Source organism: Megalobrama amblycephala, linkage group LG18 (assembly GCF_018812025.1).
Source record: "Megalobrama amblycephala isolate DHTTF-2021 linkage group LG18, ASM1881202v1, whole genome shotgun sequence".
Taxonomy (NCBI): Eukaryota; Metazoa; Chordata; class Actinopteri; order Cypriniformes; family Xenocyprididae; genus Megalobrama; species Megalobrama amblycephala.
In genome coordinates this window covers 22,133,893-22,151,847 of record NC_063061.1, presented here as the reverse complement: position 1 = coordinate 22,151,847, position 17,955 = coordinate 22,133,893, and the positions used below count along the sequence as shown (strand labels likewise).

At 37.1% G+C, this 17,955-nt stretch overlaps 1 protein-coding gene across 2 annotated transcripts in view; it reads right to left on the bottom strand.

Moving 5' to 3' along the window:
• The window catches only part of bcr (BCR activator of RhoGEF and GTPase), a 71,333-nt gene that overhangs the window by 4,199 nt on the left and 49,179 nt on the right, over nucleotides 1-17,955 (bottom strand). Inside the window, exons 5-21 of one of the 2 annotated variants that reach the window (XM_048165421.1) lie at nucleotides 17,723-17,830; nucleotides 16,358-16,418; nucleotides 16,032-16,084; nucleotides 15,241-15,381; nucleotides 8,301-8,422; nucleotides 7,872-8,037; nucleotides 7,210-7,329; nucleotides 7,026-7,101; nucleotides 6,853-6,957; nucleotides 6,440-6,514; nucleotides 6,217-6,314; nucleotides 5,597-5,728; nucleotides 2,091-2,150; nucleotides 1,895-2,004; nucleotides 980-1,119; nucleotides 413-547; nucleotides 203-308 (exon numbers count right to left, since the gene is read on the bottom strand). In XM_048165421.1, coding sequence (XP_048021378.1) covers nucleotides 203-308; nucleotides 413-547; nucleotides 980-1,119; nucleotides 1,895-2,004; nucleotides 2,091-2,150; nucleotides 5,597-5,728; nucleotides 6,217-6,314; nucleotides 6,440-6,514; nucleotides 6,853-6,957; nucleotides 7,026-7,101; nucleotides 7,210-7,329; nucleotides 7,872-8,037; nucleotides 8,301-8,422; nucleotides 15,241-15,381; nucleotides 16,032-16,084; nucleotides 16,358-16,418; nucleotides 17,723-17,830 — 1,808 coding nt within the window. Of the gene's footprint in view, nucleotides 1-202; nucleotides 309-412; nucleotides 548-979; nucleotides 1,120-1,894; nucleotides 2,005-2,090; nucleotides 2,151-3,018; nucleotides 3,481-5,596; nucleotides 5,729-6,216; nucleotides 6,315-6,439; nucleotides 6,515-6,852; nucleotides 6,958-7,025; nucleotides 7,102-7,209; nucleotides 7,330-7,871; nucleotides 8,038-8,300; nucleotides 8,423-15,240; nucleotides 15,382-16,031; nucleotides 16,085-16,357; nucleotides 16,419-17,722; nucleotides 17,831-17,955 lie in introns of those variants that run through there. The other variant, XM_048165422.1, reaches the window with a different exon arrangement.

The window sequence follows — 17,955 nt, the reverse complement described above, 5'->3', positions numbered from 1 at the left end:
TGACCTAGACATCTTCATTGTGAGATTCACTAAACCTTTTAATAATGAAGCTAGCAGCACTCCGAGAAGCACCAAGTGATGTAACCAAGCAGAACGAGCTCTGGAAACAATGTTTTTGTCAACCAATCACAGCCTTAACCCTAACACTATCTCCAATCCTAATCCTTTCCAATCCTGTGAAAGTCATTTCAATCTTGCCTACCTCTTGAGATGATCCAGCAGGAAGAGGAAGGTGACCAGGTTGGGCTCTGGTAGAGACAGCAGGAGGTTCAGCATACAGCTCTCCTTAGCTACGCTGTCTGAGAGAGCTGCAGAGTAACAAGGACATAATCAACATGGTTCTCCCTTTAAGAAGCCAGGCCTGCTCAATACTTAGCTTTGCGTTTTGTAAGTAAAAAAACAATTGACAAACCAATGCCTCCTGCAAAGTTAGGGTAGAGCTCGTCGGTGAACAGGGGCTCAGGAAGCTCCCTGAAGTACAGCTTCAGTGTTCCGGCAATGGCATTCACATCCATCTCGCTCATCATTACTGACACATCTTTATTATCTGTTGGTGAGAAAGAAAGAAAGAAAGAAAGACAGATCAGCAACTAAATTGGCTGACTGAATATATCTGTCATTGCTCTAAAAAAAACAGAAAAAAACAAAACAGGGCATGATGTACACCGATCTTCAAGCAGAAGGAATTGGATGAAATGTTCTGAATGATATTAATCCACAATCTGACTTGTGATGCAGCCTGGAATTAAACCACACCATGTTCATCTGAACTTTAAACAATTGTTGAACCAAACTAAATCAACACAACTAATTTCAGCCAAATGATGACTGTTTACTATTGTCTTTTTTAGAGCTGTTTTAGAGCACAACTGAATTATGTTTGCATCACTGAATCATGTTCATCAATGTAAAGCTGTTTTCTGTATGCTATAAAGCACTATATAAATAAAGGTGAAATGAAATGGCAGTGGTCACTCACTGGTGTCAAATGCAGTCTTGAGCGCTTGGATGTCAGTGGCCACTCCTGAGACACGGTAGATGCCCACTTCCTCCATTCCTCTTCTTTCGATCTCCTCTAGACACTGTCTAACTATGTAGGGCACTTTAGAGCGCTCCCGTCTGAAACAAGAAATAATACCAACATCACAAAACCAGCCATTTGATTTTAAAGACGAACTGATACAAGGACAACCATTTTTTCCATTCAGCAAAAAACAAGATTTTGTTCGCATATATCATCAGCCATTACTCCAGCCTTGATCCTTCAGAAATCATTCTAATATGCTGATTTGGTGCTCAAGAAACAATTTCTTATTATTATCAATGTTGAAAACAGCTGCTTAATCATTGTAAGCATGTGTTCACTGTACATTTACATTGCATTGAAAAGAGCTGTTCAGAAATTAAGTAGAATAATGCCTTTATAATAATGCCAGAACAAACAAAGGTTTGCAATGACATGAGGGTGAGTAAATGACAACATTTTTATTATTGGATGAATTATCTCTTTAATGTTTTACATTAATCAGCTGTAGGTGCTGCTTATGTAGAGACCTTTAGTGTGCATTTTAGAGTCTAAGCATCTGTACTGGTGTTGTCATGTTGTTATTATAGCATTAATTGGTTCTGCCCTTAAACCCATTAGGAAGCTCATTACAGACAATCCTCATTACTGTCAATCAAACCAGACCATAAACACTGCACAGAAAAAGAGAGTTCTATGAAGCCTATACTTTTCTGTATATTCTAATTTCCTTTGGCACAGTGAACACCTAAACACGCACAATAACTTTTATAAGCATCAAAATGTGGTGCTTTAAGCTCCTTTGTGGAAAAAGGACATAATAATTTTCTAGTGTATGTCTATCCTCATAAAAAATGTGTGCTGACTCACTTTGTCACTGTGGAGATGTTTACTCCAAACACACCCATGGGCTTCCGTGAGGGCATTCTCTTCAGGCTGAACTCCCGGCTGGTGAACTTTATGGATATTTTCACCTCAATCTTCGGAAAAAGGTGTACAGTAAATTTAGTAATTATAGTGATGGATGGTAGGATTACAGCAGAGGAGCAGATGTGGATATACTCACCCCATTCATAGGGATAACTGTTCTCTGCCAGTCTTTACCCTGGAGCATCTGAGGATCCAACTGGATAAGAAACAAGTAAAAGACATGGAACATCTGTCTTTGCTGCAATCTACAGGGGTTTTGTATTGGCTACACATGTGTCTTTATCCGTTATAAACACCACAGATATTACAAAGTGTCTGAAGTGATGTCAACATTTTTCATAATGCCAGTTCTCCTTATACAGCAGTTTTGCACATCACCAGCCAATTTCTATGACCCCTCAAAACAAACGTGGGGCCATCTGGAGTGGGCCAAGTTCAGCATGTTCCTTTCCCTCATCCTGGCCTAATCTCCATATGGTCTCGTGTAAGGCCTGATCCTGCTCTGCTATCTAATCTCATCATCTCAGTCATTACAACCTGTCTGTCAACGGGGCAGGGAGAGTAAGTACTGGGGCTTTGCCCGGCCAAACACCAGTGCCAACTAAGGTTATTAGTGCTCCAGTGGCACAGGAACCCCCCACCCCACACACACACACACACACATTACTATTATCATATATATTTTATAAATAATATTTAAATGTATGGTAGAATGCTGACATGAGTGGAAATGATTAAAAGTAATATTACCTTTGGTACATTTTGACTTGTTTGAAAATTAATATTAATTGTAATGGTTTGAATAATATTATCATTCATTATTATGGCTTGAAAAATATTTTTACTACGTATTATTTTTGAAAACTTATTTTGATTATCTAAAAAGCCAGAATAGATGTCAATAGTAATATCATGTTCCGTGATTTATATTCTCATTTTCAAGTTAACCGAAATTCCAATACATTTTAAATAAAGTAGTGGATTCATGATATCCTAACAATGAACAAATAAATTAATGATTGAAAAAAAAAAAAAAAAAAAAAAAAGTAATTGAAAGATACCAGAATTTTTTCAACAGTGCAAAATTTAATACAATATTTTTTACAAATATTTAATAGTTTCTCAACTAATATAAGGCCATAAAAATACATGTATTTTATTTTTTTAGGAATTTAAAAAAATGTTTAAAATATTCTAGATAAAGTAAAGTATCACATCACACTGCAGGACTCTGCCAGTCACTGCTTAAACATTTTCCCATACACAACTGTTAAACTGGTGATTATGATTGAATAAAGTTTAACATAAACAACAATCTGTCATTTTTCCTCACTTTACCTTTCTTCTGTGCAGGAAATTCTGTACACGGCACCATAACCTTGTTCCTTTGCCTGCTTGCGTGGAAATGTCTACCTCTACACCCTCCACCAGCCCCACATCACAGTCCTCAAAGGGTGGAGAGCAGCTCCTGCCCTCCTCAACCAGTCCTACCACCTCATCTTCACTCATCTCCTGCCCATCTACGACTGTGCAAAAACTGAGCAGAGATCTTCAGCTGGAACTTGAACACGTCCCTTAGGATGTGGAGTGATATGGATCTTGAGGATCATCCTTAAGGGTTACAGATCCATTGCTGCAATTCAGCAATAAGCTGTTGTCATAAGTTCAAATAACTCAGAAGGTCTCAAGAAGCTCTTTTGATAATAATAAATCCTCAGTCTGGTGCAGCTTTGAGATACAGAGATCCAATTACTCGCTGCACTGCAAATGCTGATTTTCATCCAGATTCTTCAAGAGTCCCAAAATCTACTGTTGTTCACTGAAGGATCTATTTACCTCTTATTTCAATATTTACTGTCTCAACACTGTTTCCTACTGGAAATCTGCATGACTTTCTCTTTCTGCACCTCAAGCTCTGAATAGATGATCCCTTGACTTACCTCTGCCTGAGTAAGCTGCCCTGCCCCAACCCATAAATCCATCTACAGCCACTAACATTCAGTGCACCAATCAGAGCAAGTTTATTCTGCTGCCATGCAGTGTTACTATCATTTTTGTGAATTAAATAATTTTCACTAACTGAAATAAAAGCAAACATAATAATAAAAAAAAAAGACATTTTATGACTAAAACTAAAATTAAACTGTTTTTTGGACACACACACTACTGTATTTTATAAATTATAAATATTAAACATTAAAAAAGGCAATATGGAGTGATATACTAGACACCCCTGAGGAATTGAAAACTAAAACAAACAAAAACTACATGAACTATAAACTAAACTGATACGACAAACTTAAAATAAAATTGAAATAACTATTAATTAAAGTTAGACTAACTTTTTTGTTGTACAAAATAGAAATATTGAGTCAATACATGCATCAGATTCAGCTTAACTGTGATTGTAAATTTGATGGCAGACCACTGGAAGCTGTACTTGTGTATAAGGAGAACTAAAAAGTTAAATAGCAATGCAATAAATCATTGTAATGTTTAAAAGAACATTTGATTTTACAAAGACCACAATACTTAACTATACAAAAATGAACAAACCACAACAAAAATGCATTTTATGATTTGGGGACTTGAGAAGAGCTTCTCAAAGTCACAGCTGGCTGATGGGGGGCCTTGTCTAAATCAAGTCAGAACCACAGAGGGATCATAGTACAGCCCCCTTAATCCCTCCCCCTTCCCCCATGATACCCCAACCGACACTTTCAACCAATTGCATTTAAACCTAGACTTTACAAGCAATAATTTGTAAGGCAAAAGAATTTTGTGCTCTTTGTATGACCCCACAAAGCTCTCTGGAGAGGGGACTGATAGGTCAGCTGATCTGACGTTGTTTTGGATGTGACATTTTCAGACAGGACACATGAATTATGGATGATTTGATGCCTTAAAAGCCAGGGCAGAGTGAATAACACCCTACCTATTAAAAAGAAGATTAAATGTCTGGAGTATAAAGGCCAGTCCCCATCTGGGACCACATTCTCTCATAAGATCAGATATACCTTTGACCAGACTCACTGAGTGCCTAGATGGAGAATGACACTAACTCACAATAATTTACATAACAGCCAAGCCAATTTATGCCCGCAACTCACCTGTTTAACCAGTAGGAATTTGACAATTTGATATACAGATTCCAACTACCATATATATATATATATATATATATATATATATATATATATATATTTTTTTTTTTTTTTTTTGGCTGTATATACCAAAGGCCTGGGTGATACCAACCAGTGTTGTTATTGTTAACTAAAAATATTAAAATCATTTTTTGTTAATTGAAATAAAGCTGAAATATAAACATTAGATGAAAAACTTAAATTAAAATGTTGCCCAAGTCACTAACTGAAATAAAATAAGTTTAAGTATTAAAATTACTAAAACTGAAATAAACTAAATCTAAATAGAAATATTAAAAAAAAACTAATAAAAATGCCAAAAGCACATCAATTACTATAACATTTACACAAAACTTAAAATGAAAACTGAAAATATTAAAATAAAAGCTAAATCAAAATTTGATTAAATACAACAATAGCATATAAGTAATACTAAAATAACACTTATTAAGAAAATAACAATGGCAAAATGTTTGTTGCAGTGTATTGTAGATCATACCGCGATTTGTCCTTTGCCCATAATTCTATCTGTGCTCTCTCCATCCTCCTTGTTCATCTTGGCTTTGTTGTAGCTCTTTTCGTAACACAGTAGACGTAAAGTCTGGGAGCCCTCCAACTCAATCTCAAACTCCTGAGGCAGAAACAATACATATACATAACAATTACAAATGCATGCATACAGTAGCTAAAACATATTTTGGGGAAAATAAGTAAATAATAAATATACATTAAAAAAAAGCTGCATGCTGCTGAATAATAATAATAATAGTAATAATATTAATAATAAAACAGCACAGAATGCCTAAATTTTGTTAGAAAAACCAAATACAGTTTCGCTTTTGAACTTCGCTTTTGTCAACACCAAACAGTGTAAGGGTACTTCTGACCAGATTTAACACCTGCTATGCCTCATTTCTTTTTCTTTTAGTTTTCTCCCCTTTACTTTGTGGGATGGTAATTGCTCTTAATTAAAATATAATATAATTTGTCCAGAAGGCCTTCGTATTCCACATGGCCTCACTTATGTTGCTCTTAATTAAGAATTATAGCCTCAAGAGCATTCAGCAGGCAGGTCTTTTCATATCGGTGGTGTATAGACAGAGACGAATGTGGGATTACCTCATTCCACTTGGGCTCTGTGGTGTATCTGTACACTCTTGTTTTGGCTTTATTCACAAAGATACCAAAGGAGTCCACCTCTAATGTGCAATACAGATCTGAAGAGAGGAAAAGGAAGAGTTACTGATGCTTTAATGTGGTGCTAGGACAGGTTAAGCAAATGTATACATGAACTTTGATAAGCGCAGAGAAGGAGGAAAGGAGGAAAAAAAAAAACACATACTTAAGCTCTGTTTAAGTCCAGAGGCAGAATGGACAATTACATTCAAGAATCCGTACAGTCCAGTAGATTCATCCTCTGTAAGTTGAGAAAAAAAAAGTGGAGAGGACTGTTCAACAGATTTTAAATACATAAAAAATAATATAATAAAAATGAAATATTGTTCAAATACAATAAAATAATAATAATAATAATAATAATAATAATAAAGTTCTCTGGATTTTTCTCTGTAATTTGGTCAGATTACTTTGGATAAGATATGACATTATTGGTTATACCAATAGAAAAAAAAAGTTATTTATTTTATTTTTATTTACATTTTGCACTGAACAATCATGCACAATAAACCCAGGAACATTTAACAGCAACAGAGCTTTGATTTCATGTTGTCTTTAACACTTGTGCACCTTTCTTACCCTCTTTATTGACAGTGAGGGGTAGTTGATGGACCGTCTGGAGTTTGACACAAGAGTTGGTGAGCATCTGAAGCTCCATGGATGTCAGACTGAAGCTCTTAAAGCCTGGAAAATGAGTAAGCATTCAGTAGGAAAAATGATCTAATTCTGATTTCAATTACAATGCCACTCACATTTCTTCTGCTGTTCTCGAATCACTTCCTTCCACTCTGCACGCTCATAGTCCGATGAGATCAGAAATATGTAGCTCTGAAATGCATAACCAACACGGACTGTGAGCATTAGAAGGAACATTGAGAAGGAGTGTGAGGATGAAAATGAGATATGACAGAATGGATGTGAATCATTGGCTCTTACCTTTCCATTGCGGTTGTGCACTCTGAGGGGCATGTTAGGAGAGTTCAGCAGCAGTAGCGATTCCTGTTCTGACAGCTTCTTTTTCAGCCTCTCCATAACCTTTGACCCTTTGTTGGCTCTCTGTTGAGTTAGGGAGTAAAACGCAATCTTAAAACCTAGTATGCTGTCTAATTAACATTTGAATGCATGTACAGAAATGCTGTCTAGATAAGCAAGACACAGCTTCCGACAGTCAAATATAAACTAATATTCAAAGTTTTGGGGCGGTAAGATTTTTTAAATGTGTTTTTAAAAAGTCTCTTATGCTCACACCAAGGCTGATATTCCAATATATTTTAAAATATAATTTATTCCTGTGATGGTAGAGCTGAATTTCCAGCATCATTACTCCAGTCTTCAGTGTCACATGATCCTTCAGAAATCATTCTAATATGCTGGTGCTCAAGAAAACTTTCTTATTATTATCAATGTTGAAAACAGTTGTGCTTCTTAATATTTTTGGGGAAACCATAATGCATTTTTTTCAGGATTCTTTGAAACAGAAATGTTTTGTGACATTTATTTAAAAAAAAAAAAAAAAAAAAAAAAAACACACATACGGATTACAGACAATATCATCAACATGACAATTTGAGTGAAAAGTTGCCTAAAATATCCTGTACCCTCTCTCTCTGAATCTCACTCCTCAAGGATGAGATCTTGATCTTAATGGCATCCAGCTCCTCATCAGGGGCCTGTGGGATAGGCAGGGGCTCTGACTCTTCCGCCGTGTGGAAGGTGAGGTCCGAGAGAGGAATGTACCACTTAGAGTCATACTGCTGGCTCTTCCTACAGACAGACAGCACGAGGAGTGATGGGGAAAATAATTTAATATCCAGGCAAAAATACATCATACAATCTGATTATAGAGAATGGATGATAGTGCAGACTGAAGAGTTAGGATGTTAGGCTCGAACTGTGAAAATAACAAGCATGTCTGACTCAACACCTATATGGTATATGCGAGCTGAATTTGAATAGACAGAGTAGAACAGAATTAGGGAAAGACCGAAATGAATAGAGAAGATGGGAGACAAGGAGATTTTCCTCACCCTCCAATCTGTTTCTTCAATTTGGCACAGAGCAGGAGGTCAGTGAAGAGAAAAACATGGCGTAGTTTCCGGGCCCCTTCTACAAGCTCCACCATGAAGCTGTCCTTCAACAGCTGCCGGTTCTGACATACAGAAAAATAAAGTAAGCAAATTTAAAATGATATATATATATAATCCTTCAGACATCATTCCAAGACGCTGATTTGGTGCATAAGAAACAGTCTGTATTATTATCAATGTAAAAAACAGCTGTGCTGCTTTTTTTTTCTTTTTTCTTTGTGGAAACCATGATTCTTTTTATCAGGAACCTTTAATGAACAGAAAGTTCAAAAGAACAGTATATATATATATATATATATATATATATATATATATATATATTTGTAACCATGTAAACCAAGTCAAAGTTCACTGTTAATTAATTAATCCTTGCAGAATAAAAGTATTAATTTTCTTCCTTATTGATCCCAAACATTTATATTAGCATCTGTTAATTATAACAGAACAATTCTAACTTATCTAAAGTGCCACTAGGGGGCAGTCCCACCCTATTTTCAAAAACGACATCAACAATCAGAAAAGAGCAGTGAGCTGGTTTTGATGAGTCTTTGTGTTTATGAAATGAGAAAATTTGGAGGACATTTTGAAACGGGTAACTCCTGTCAGCAGATCATATGCTAAGTGATAGACCCGCAAGCCTAAGTGGTAATTAATGTGTGAAAACACACAAATACGCATAACACAGCCCCCGGTCACATGTCACGCTTCAGTGCTCCCACAGCAACACATCACCTCTGCAGTGGGGAAACAATAGAGGATATCACAGGCATCTCATCCAATTGGACGCTCTAACCATGGATCCACTCACCTCCACATTCAAAGACCACAATTTTTTTAGTGCAACATAACTATTGCAGTTGACTCACCCAGACATACATGCTTGAGTGAATTTCCCAGTGATGTGCTGTCTGCAGCTGGGTACACGGAAGAGATGGAAGAGTCACTACATACTCATTCCAAAACTTCCAGCAAGCCAGACATGATGTGCGTCATTGCATTTCAAGAACAAAGTGTAATGGCTTGATTTCAGCTTATGCCACCGCCAAAAATGAGATTCCTATTCCACATGGCTTCATTTTCTGCATACAGAAGCATAGTGGCCAAAAAAAGACAGCCTCTCTCCACATCTCTACCGAAAGGAAGAGCAATTACATAGTTTAGTCAATGCAAACAGTTCAATCAGCGGTTAACTGCACCTCTTTTTCCTCAGCTCAGCTGTTTTGGCAATAAATAATTTGCGGGGTCCTGTGTAAGTAGATGGTTACTGTCTTGAAATAGGGTAGATGATTCCAGTAGTGAATGCAGAGACTCAAAGAGCTGTTTGTGCCCAAAAGATCCCACTCAGCACTACTGAAACGGGATCCTGGGAAACACAATGTTCCCAAATGCTCCCACACCACCGAGATTATACTGGTCCTGTTTCAAAAGGGAATCATGCAGGAAGCACATACCACTGCAAAAGAGGTTGTCCAAAATGTGTTTGCTGAACTCTTCTTGAGAGAAATGCGGGAAAATAAGGGAGGGCCACATGTTTACAGGAAACAATAGTTTCTGGTCACATCAGTGCGAGTGAGGGACCTTTCAAAGATCTCACTTTGCCACAAGCCTTTAATCAAAAGGGAGGATAAGGCGCTCAATATATATTTATGATTTTTGTCCCAATGGTAATGCACTCAGCCGTCCTGGGGATGGTATAAACAGTCAGTCATACAGTCATAAACGGTCAGATATGTTTTGTATAATGACCACTAAATTGTATAATTGACATCTGACTGGTTATTTTTGCAATAATACTAATAATAATAACAACAATAATTATCATTATTATAAATTAAACTGCAAAAAATATTTTGTCAATTCTTAATCTTGGTCAAATAATAATAGAAATAAAAAAAAAATGGTAACCCTATTTTGGGGTTCAATTCTTACTTGCTTATTAGCTTGCATTTTACTAGTATATTGGTTGTTTATTAGTACTTATAAAGCACATATTAATGCTTTATTCTGCATGACATTATTCTACATCCCTTAATCCTACCCAATACCTAAATTTAAACGCTACAGAAACTACCTAACTAACTATTAATAAGCAGTAAATGAGGAGTTAATTAAGCAAAAGCTGTAGTTAATAGTGAATGTGTTCCTATTACCAAAAATATTGTTAATATTAATTGATTTGATGTATTATTATTTATTATATTTATTTATTATTAGTTAATCTTGGTCAAATAAATTGAGTTAGTTATATTACTGCTGTTGTTATTATTATTGATATCAATTATTGTTCTCATTTAATATTATTAATACTTGCATAGTGGCAGCACAAAAGTATTATCTTAAAGGGTTAGTTCACCCAAAAATTAAAATTAATTATCTTTCTGGCAATAGAGGCCTCACTGAGCCATCGGATTTTATCAAAAATATCTTAATTTGTGATGAACAAAGGTCTTACGGGCAACAGCACACACTAAAACTCTTCTTTCAAAGAGCACCATGTATCTGCATTTACATGACTGGCATTTCCAGAACAGTCTCACTGTAGGTGAAGTGCAGAGAAAAAAGTCTATTTTTCCTTTCCCTTTCTTCTTCACCCTGCAAGACACACATACAAAGACACACACACATGTCCAAGAACAAACAGGCCAGGAATCCTACTTAAAATTTCTTTTGCAAACACTTGTACTGTACTGCACTGTACACTGCGTGCAAATCTATACCAGTATCGTATCAGTCTAAAGTGAACATGATGTGCTTTTTCCCCTCTGTAAAAGAGGAGACGCTCAAATGAGCTGTCTCAGCACATCAGATGACATTTTCCAACAGTTTGCCTCCAGTAGAAACATGACAATGGCAATATCTCATAATCACTACAAACGGACTGAAACTACTGAAAACTGAACACAGCCATTCAAAATTAAAAAATGAACAGCTTGTGAAGCTTAAACATTAAAGACAAAAACATTCCAGTGCACATTTTTAGCCTTCTTAACATATCATGCTACTTAAAATTATTTTTTAATATGAATATTTCTGTTATTATAAGCTTATCATTGATATTGTTACATTCCTTATAAACAAAGTGACACTAAGCACATTTATTTGCTTAAATCACCTCTCAACAGATTGTGCCCTGAAGGTAAGAAGCAAAACGCTCTTTAGATGAGTCTGTGTGTTGTATGTTGACATGCATACATTTGTGATAGTCTTTTGAACGAAGCAGGTGGCTTTGAAGAGCCCGAAGTCATCTGGTTGTGTATGCATATTCGTTTTATGTGTATCTACTGTACAGGATTTCGGATGTTTGAATTGCTTCTGTGTTTGCATTTATGTGTCTTTAGTGCATACACTTCATTTGCATACATTCATTATGAATGAGTGTGTGTGTGCATCACATGTGTGCAGCTACATATAAAGCCCATCGCTGTGTGTGCTTGTATCGCAGACGCTGAAAGCTGCTTTCTGAAATCGGCAGGTTAATTTGCATTTTAATTAAGTGGCTTTGGCCCAGCAAGTGCAGGCCTCTGGGGCCACCCTGAATCTCTTCTCTCCCTCTCTCACCCGCATACCTCCAGTTTCCAGCACGGGTAACACTAGAAGCCCTAGCAATCAACGCAACCATGACCTGAACAATCATGCTAATGCTTCTAGCTGCCCACTGATATCAGTTCTGAAGTTACTCTTAAATAATGAGATCATTGTTCATTGGCATCTACCAAAGAAATGCTTAGGGCACCATACTGTACCTCTCTGCTCAAGCTAGAAGCATCTCTAGAATAACTAAATGAAAGAAATTAATTAAACAATAAAAAGTAATAATGATATAAAAATTATAGCTGATACCAATAAGCCAATAATTATTTTTATGTTATGGCAGGAAACCAATAAATAAAATACTGTATGTAAAATATACTATACTATTTTGTCTAAAAAAAAAAAAAAAAAAAAAAAAAATTAAAATCAATTGTTTAAAATGCTATAAGCAAATTTAGGCATCACATTACAGAGTACAGTATGAAAAAAATGGACATTCATTCTGAGACTTGCTAAAGATTGTTTAACAGCGTTATTGAATGATTTGGGTTTTTAAAAATTAGCTTTAAGTGAGCATTAGAATAATCTAAATGTAAAAAAGATGGGGAAATGGGCAGGTACAATGTCATATCCATTATACCGCTGTCTTTCTGAATACTCGATTCTGATTGGCTGAAAGGTGTGCAATAAAACTGTTTAATGCACAGGCAGTTTAGAGTCAGTTTAATCACCGTTCTATATTAATGCGCTGCTTTCATTGAAACACACACACACACACACTCACAAATACACACACACTTTATATAGCGCTTTTCTGGGTACTCAAAGTGCTTTACATATGGAAGGTGGAATCTCCTCAATCACCACCAATGTGCAGCATCCACCTGGATGATGCGACGGCAGCCATATTGCGCCAGAACACCCACAACACACCAGCTTATTTGTGGAGAGGAGACAGAGTGATGAAGCCAATCAGAATATGGGGATGATTAGGAGGCCATGATGGACGGAGGCCAATGGGCAAATTTGGCCAGGATGCCGGGGTTACACCCCTACTCTGTTCGAAAGACATCCTGGGATTTTTAATGACCAAAGAGTCAGGACCTCGGTTTAATGTCTCATGCGAAGGACGGTCATTTTTGAAAGTATATTGTCCCCGTCACTACACTGGGGCGTTAGGACCCACACAGACCACAGGGTGGGCACCCCCTGCTGGCCTCACTAACACCTATCCAGCAGCTACATAGTTTTCCCAGGAGGTCTCCCATCCAGGTACTAACCCTGCTTAGCTTCAGTGGGCAACCAGTCTTGGGCTACAAGGTGATATAGCTGCTGGCTAATGTTGTAATGTCGCTGTTTTTAATTAAACTCACAGCTTCATAGCTAGTAGAGAGACACTGCACATGCACATCTCTCTTTCTCTCTCTCAATAGAATAATTCATTCAAATAAATGTCATAATTCTATCAAATAAATGTAACCTTACCACACCACTTCATCTCTGTGTCTGATTAAAGCAGACAGAATGCTAGATCTAATGAGTGGGAGCTGACAAAAATAAAATTTTAACCCTTCAACTCAAATGTGGCTCTGCCAACATCAATGACAGCTTTAACTTGTCAATGCTGGCCAATGACCATTGTATAAGTGAGATAATCCACAGCTAGCTGTGCATTAATCGATCTGAATGCACTTTGCAGAGGCAACCACCCTCCGCTTTGCGTCGTGGTTCTTTGCCTCCACGTTGTGCATTAAAATCATTTAATGCACAGCTAGCCATGGATTATCCCTTATATATATACATACACACACACACACACACACACACACACACACACACACACACACACACACACATATATACATATATACACATATATACACACACACACACATACACATATATATATATATATATATATATATATATATATATATATATATATATATATACACATATATATATATATATATATATATATATATATATATATATATATATATATATATATATAAATAATATTGTACAATATTGATTAATTAAAAAAATAAAACTCTAATATTGGTCGATAACCAATATATTGTGCCTCCTTATTCACTAACAAAATATTTTACAAAAAAGGTGGGCCGTAGCTATGCAGTTGCTAAGGCGTTGAAAGTAATTTTTATAATGCTGATATATGGTTGCTATGGTACTCTGGGTGCTTTTTTAGGTTATCGTCAATAAGATGTGTGATTCATGTCAGTATCACAAACATGCTGGATGCCAGAGCTATATGGCAAAGTTTAATACTCATGGTCTATTTGAATCCATAAAGTATGAGCAAGGGTATTAGTGAAGCTAGTCTTAGCTAATTAAGAAATTGTGCTTAATTCATTTCAAAAACTATAAAAACCAAAGGAAGGTAAATTAAAGCTTGTATTTTCTTCGACTGGGCTGAAAGACAATAAGCTCCACAACAACACATTGATTTCCATGAGTTCCTTTCATGCACACACTATCAATATTTGATCAGTTGGTCTGTCCGCACGCGCCAGAGGGGAGGAAGCTGGGAGCGTTGTAGAGACCAGTAGCAAACTCCTCCTCACCGTTTACTCAAAATGGGTGGAGCCTGTTCCACACAAGATGGCCTTTTATGAATAATCAATGAGTTGCGAGGCAGAGTAAGGTGGCTCATTAAGGCAAATTACACGCAAGCGCTGCTTGCCATCAATCACACAGCAACAATTCATCTGCCACTCTCCTGAGGCCACATTGCTGGAATGAAGGGGGTGGCACAGAGAGTCTCTGTGTCTAAAACCAAACATATCTTAAATTCCCAAGATCCTTTTAAGGGTGTTTTTCTCTGCCAGGGTCAGGGAGGTTATGCGCTTTCTTACCGCCTGTAACTAATGACATCATCATGACTCAAGAGCATTAGTAAGCAGATACCGAAGAGATGATTAAAAATAAATCCCACTAGATCTGAGCACGAACAAATCAAATGCAGCAAAAAATTCAGTAACAAATAGAGGATGTTTTATTTATAGCGGAAAGCCTCTGTGGAGATTGAGAGTATATGCTAGTGCGAAATAAAGAGAAGGCATTGTCGCCCAAGGATAGATTGTGCGGAGAGCAGAGGGTGGGCTGGCTCTGAGATGGATGGAAATGGCTGGCTGTATATCCTGATGGGAGTTCATTGGCTGAATGGCTCCAGGGCACCTGCACTGTGCGACCTGGAATTTTGACATTTCTTTGCCCTTTAAAAATACTTTTTTGACAAATACTCTCTATCGTAAACCAAGATGGAGGACGTATGAGAGTGAGGGAGAGGGGTAAGATGGAAGGAAGTAGGGATTTCTGCACTCACCTCTCCCTTCTTCACTGTCATGGACTGGCGGCGAGGTGTACTCTCTTCATTAATGCTGGACAGGAAGTTCTGGGAGATGCGGAGGGCGTCCTGCAGGAGGGGGTAATCTGGGTGACTGGAGGGTGTGTGTTTCAGAAGATCCTGTATAAAATACACACAAACGTCAAACCTAAAAGTAAAATTTATTTAATTTGATTTAATCAATGCTATTTCTTAATAAAATGTTTAATTTTTAAAAAAAAATTTGATGGCTGTCCATGCAAAACAAAAGACTGTATACATAACCAACACAGTGCACTCTTATTGCTATGAATAACTATGAACTCGCAATATGGTGGCTCCAGGGCACCTTACATCTGTCTACACTAGATGTAACAAAGCGACCATTGCAAATCCATTTGTTCTTTGCGTCAGAAGTAGTGCGAGCACTTGAAGTACGTAAAAAATAAAACGCGGTTTCGTTTTACGGTCTGGAATTTGTCGTGTCGTGTCACGCCGCATCCAGTGTAGACAGCATCACTGATTATAATGGGTTCTATCTGCTTTTGTTGGGCTAAGCCACACGCAGCTGATGTAGACACAGTGTTAGTCCCGCCTTCTAAATAAAAGAGTCAATCAACAGCGGAAAACAGAGCAGAACGTGGAAAATTAAGTATACCCAGGCCTTGTGAACTTCACAAGGCACTATTTGCCAACTGGAAAGTACCCTAAATCGGAGCAATAGTTAAAATTATAAACACACACATTTAAGCAATGCTTAAAAAAATTATGATAAATTAAGGTTGACTCACATGTAAAACAAGCGTGCTCCGTGTCACTCTGTCCACTGGTTTATAGAGCAGAGCTGGCAGAGACAAGACAGAAGAGAACACACACATTGGGTGATTATTCACAAGAGCCACTTTCATACTGCAGGCTCAAATGCCAATGTTTGAAACCTTATCTAATCCACCCACTCAATGGGTTTTATACAACTGAATTTAAAACAAGGAAAGACATTACATGCTGGGAGCAAAACGTGCAACACTTAAGCTCAATGAAAATACTACAGATAATATAATGGCCATATATTGCAATAATATATGAAAACAATGAATGCAATCTGCTTGTTTCTTACTTTCCAGTGAGTATTTGGCTGTAAGGTCTTTGCACTCCTTGGTAGTTCTGACCTTGAGACTCTGCAGAGATATCAGAGACAAACTCAGGATCAATAAACCTGTGAAGTGCACACCATCACGCAGGCCTGGTAACTCTAATCTCAAAACGAACATCAGATTACTATTACAGAACAACTATTTCACATATTACAGCAGATATTCTCCTAACAAATGGTGTTCATTGGCTCTCAGGTGCTACAGTAGATTGTTATGTTTACATGAAGATCATTTAACAGTCATGAACAAAATAATTGCTATTTGGCATCATTAGTCAGTTGTTTTGCCAACCTCAGAGCTAGTCACAGTTGTAAATAGCACAGAATATTCCAAACATTACACGTAAAAACAAACAAAGTTTGCTGTTACATGCTTGACAGTGTACTTGCTCTATTACTGTGTATATTCATCTCTCCCTCCTCCCTTCGCTGTATATCAAAAGAATCCCTTTCGGGAGAGACTAAATGAATAAATTAGCCAGTCACATTTGATCTACATATGCAGTAACTAAATGTTTGCAAGTGTTTGTACTGCAAGCTTTACACTGGCGGCAATACACTCTAGAACTCAACTCACTAGAAATTGTCCACCCCCGCCAGTGCGAACAAACAATTATCCTAATGTTTGCTTTTGGTTGTGTTAGAAGGGAAGCATATCCAAAGTGTAAAGGGAAGTAGTAGTTGGCATGACAACAGCTGGTAGGGGGAATAAAATGGGACGAGGTGAGCATCATCATGTAGATTTTATTCCAGACACCCTCTCTTTATAACATTTAGCAAGGCATAAAATTTCCTGCTGAACTCTGAAGAGGGTTGAGCGTCGCTTTTAGATCTGCTATGCTGGTTGGTAATGGTCTCTTTTTTTTTTAATCAGCAACTCTGAGTGACCCCATGGAGGAGTGCAGCAGGTAAAGTCCCACATAAAAAATGGAAATTACTTGTTCTTTGCTGTCAGGATGCATCAAGGACACAGTAGATCTGATTGGAAGTTGTTAAAGGTTACAATTCCACTTTCTTTTTTTTTTTACTTTCCTATCAAATGCCAATTTATTAAAATATGTATTTCTGTACAATTAGTTTATAAACTTGAAGCGATGTTTATACAAGTGCATAATTGTTTTTGCTCTGGTATCAAAAATCATTAAATTTCACTGGTATTGTTAGCAACTAATATTTTCTCTAGCTTGGATGTTACAGGATGCTATTGCTTCTAACCAATCAGAAGCTTGTGTTTGTTCGCTATGGTAAGAACTAAGCTGGGGATTTTGGGTAGAGGTATCTGTTCCTGTATTAGAATAACAAGACCTTGAGCACTCCAGTAGGCATTACCTCAGAGATCTCTGCGAACTGTGTGTTCGCTTGACAGCACTTCTCCGCGGTCTCCACGGCGAGTTCATAATTATCCACAAAGGCCCTGTACACTCCAAGCTGGCTAGCCTGCAGGAAGAGAAAACAAAGTGAGTCATTTCCACTCATGCATCTTTTTGTCTTTGTTGCCCATGTACGGTGGACTTTAAAACAGTAGGATGCAAACTGTTGAGATTTATGAGTACATCCAAGAT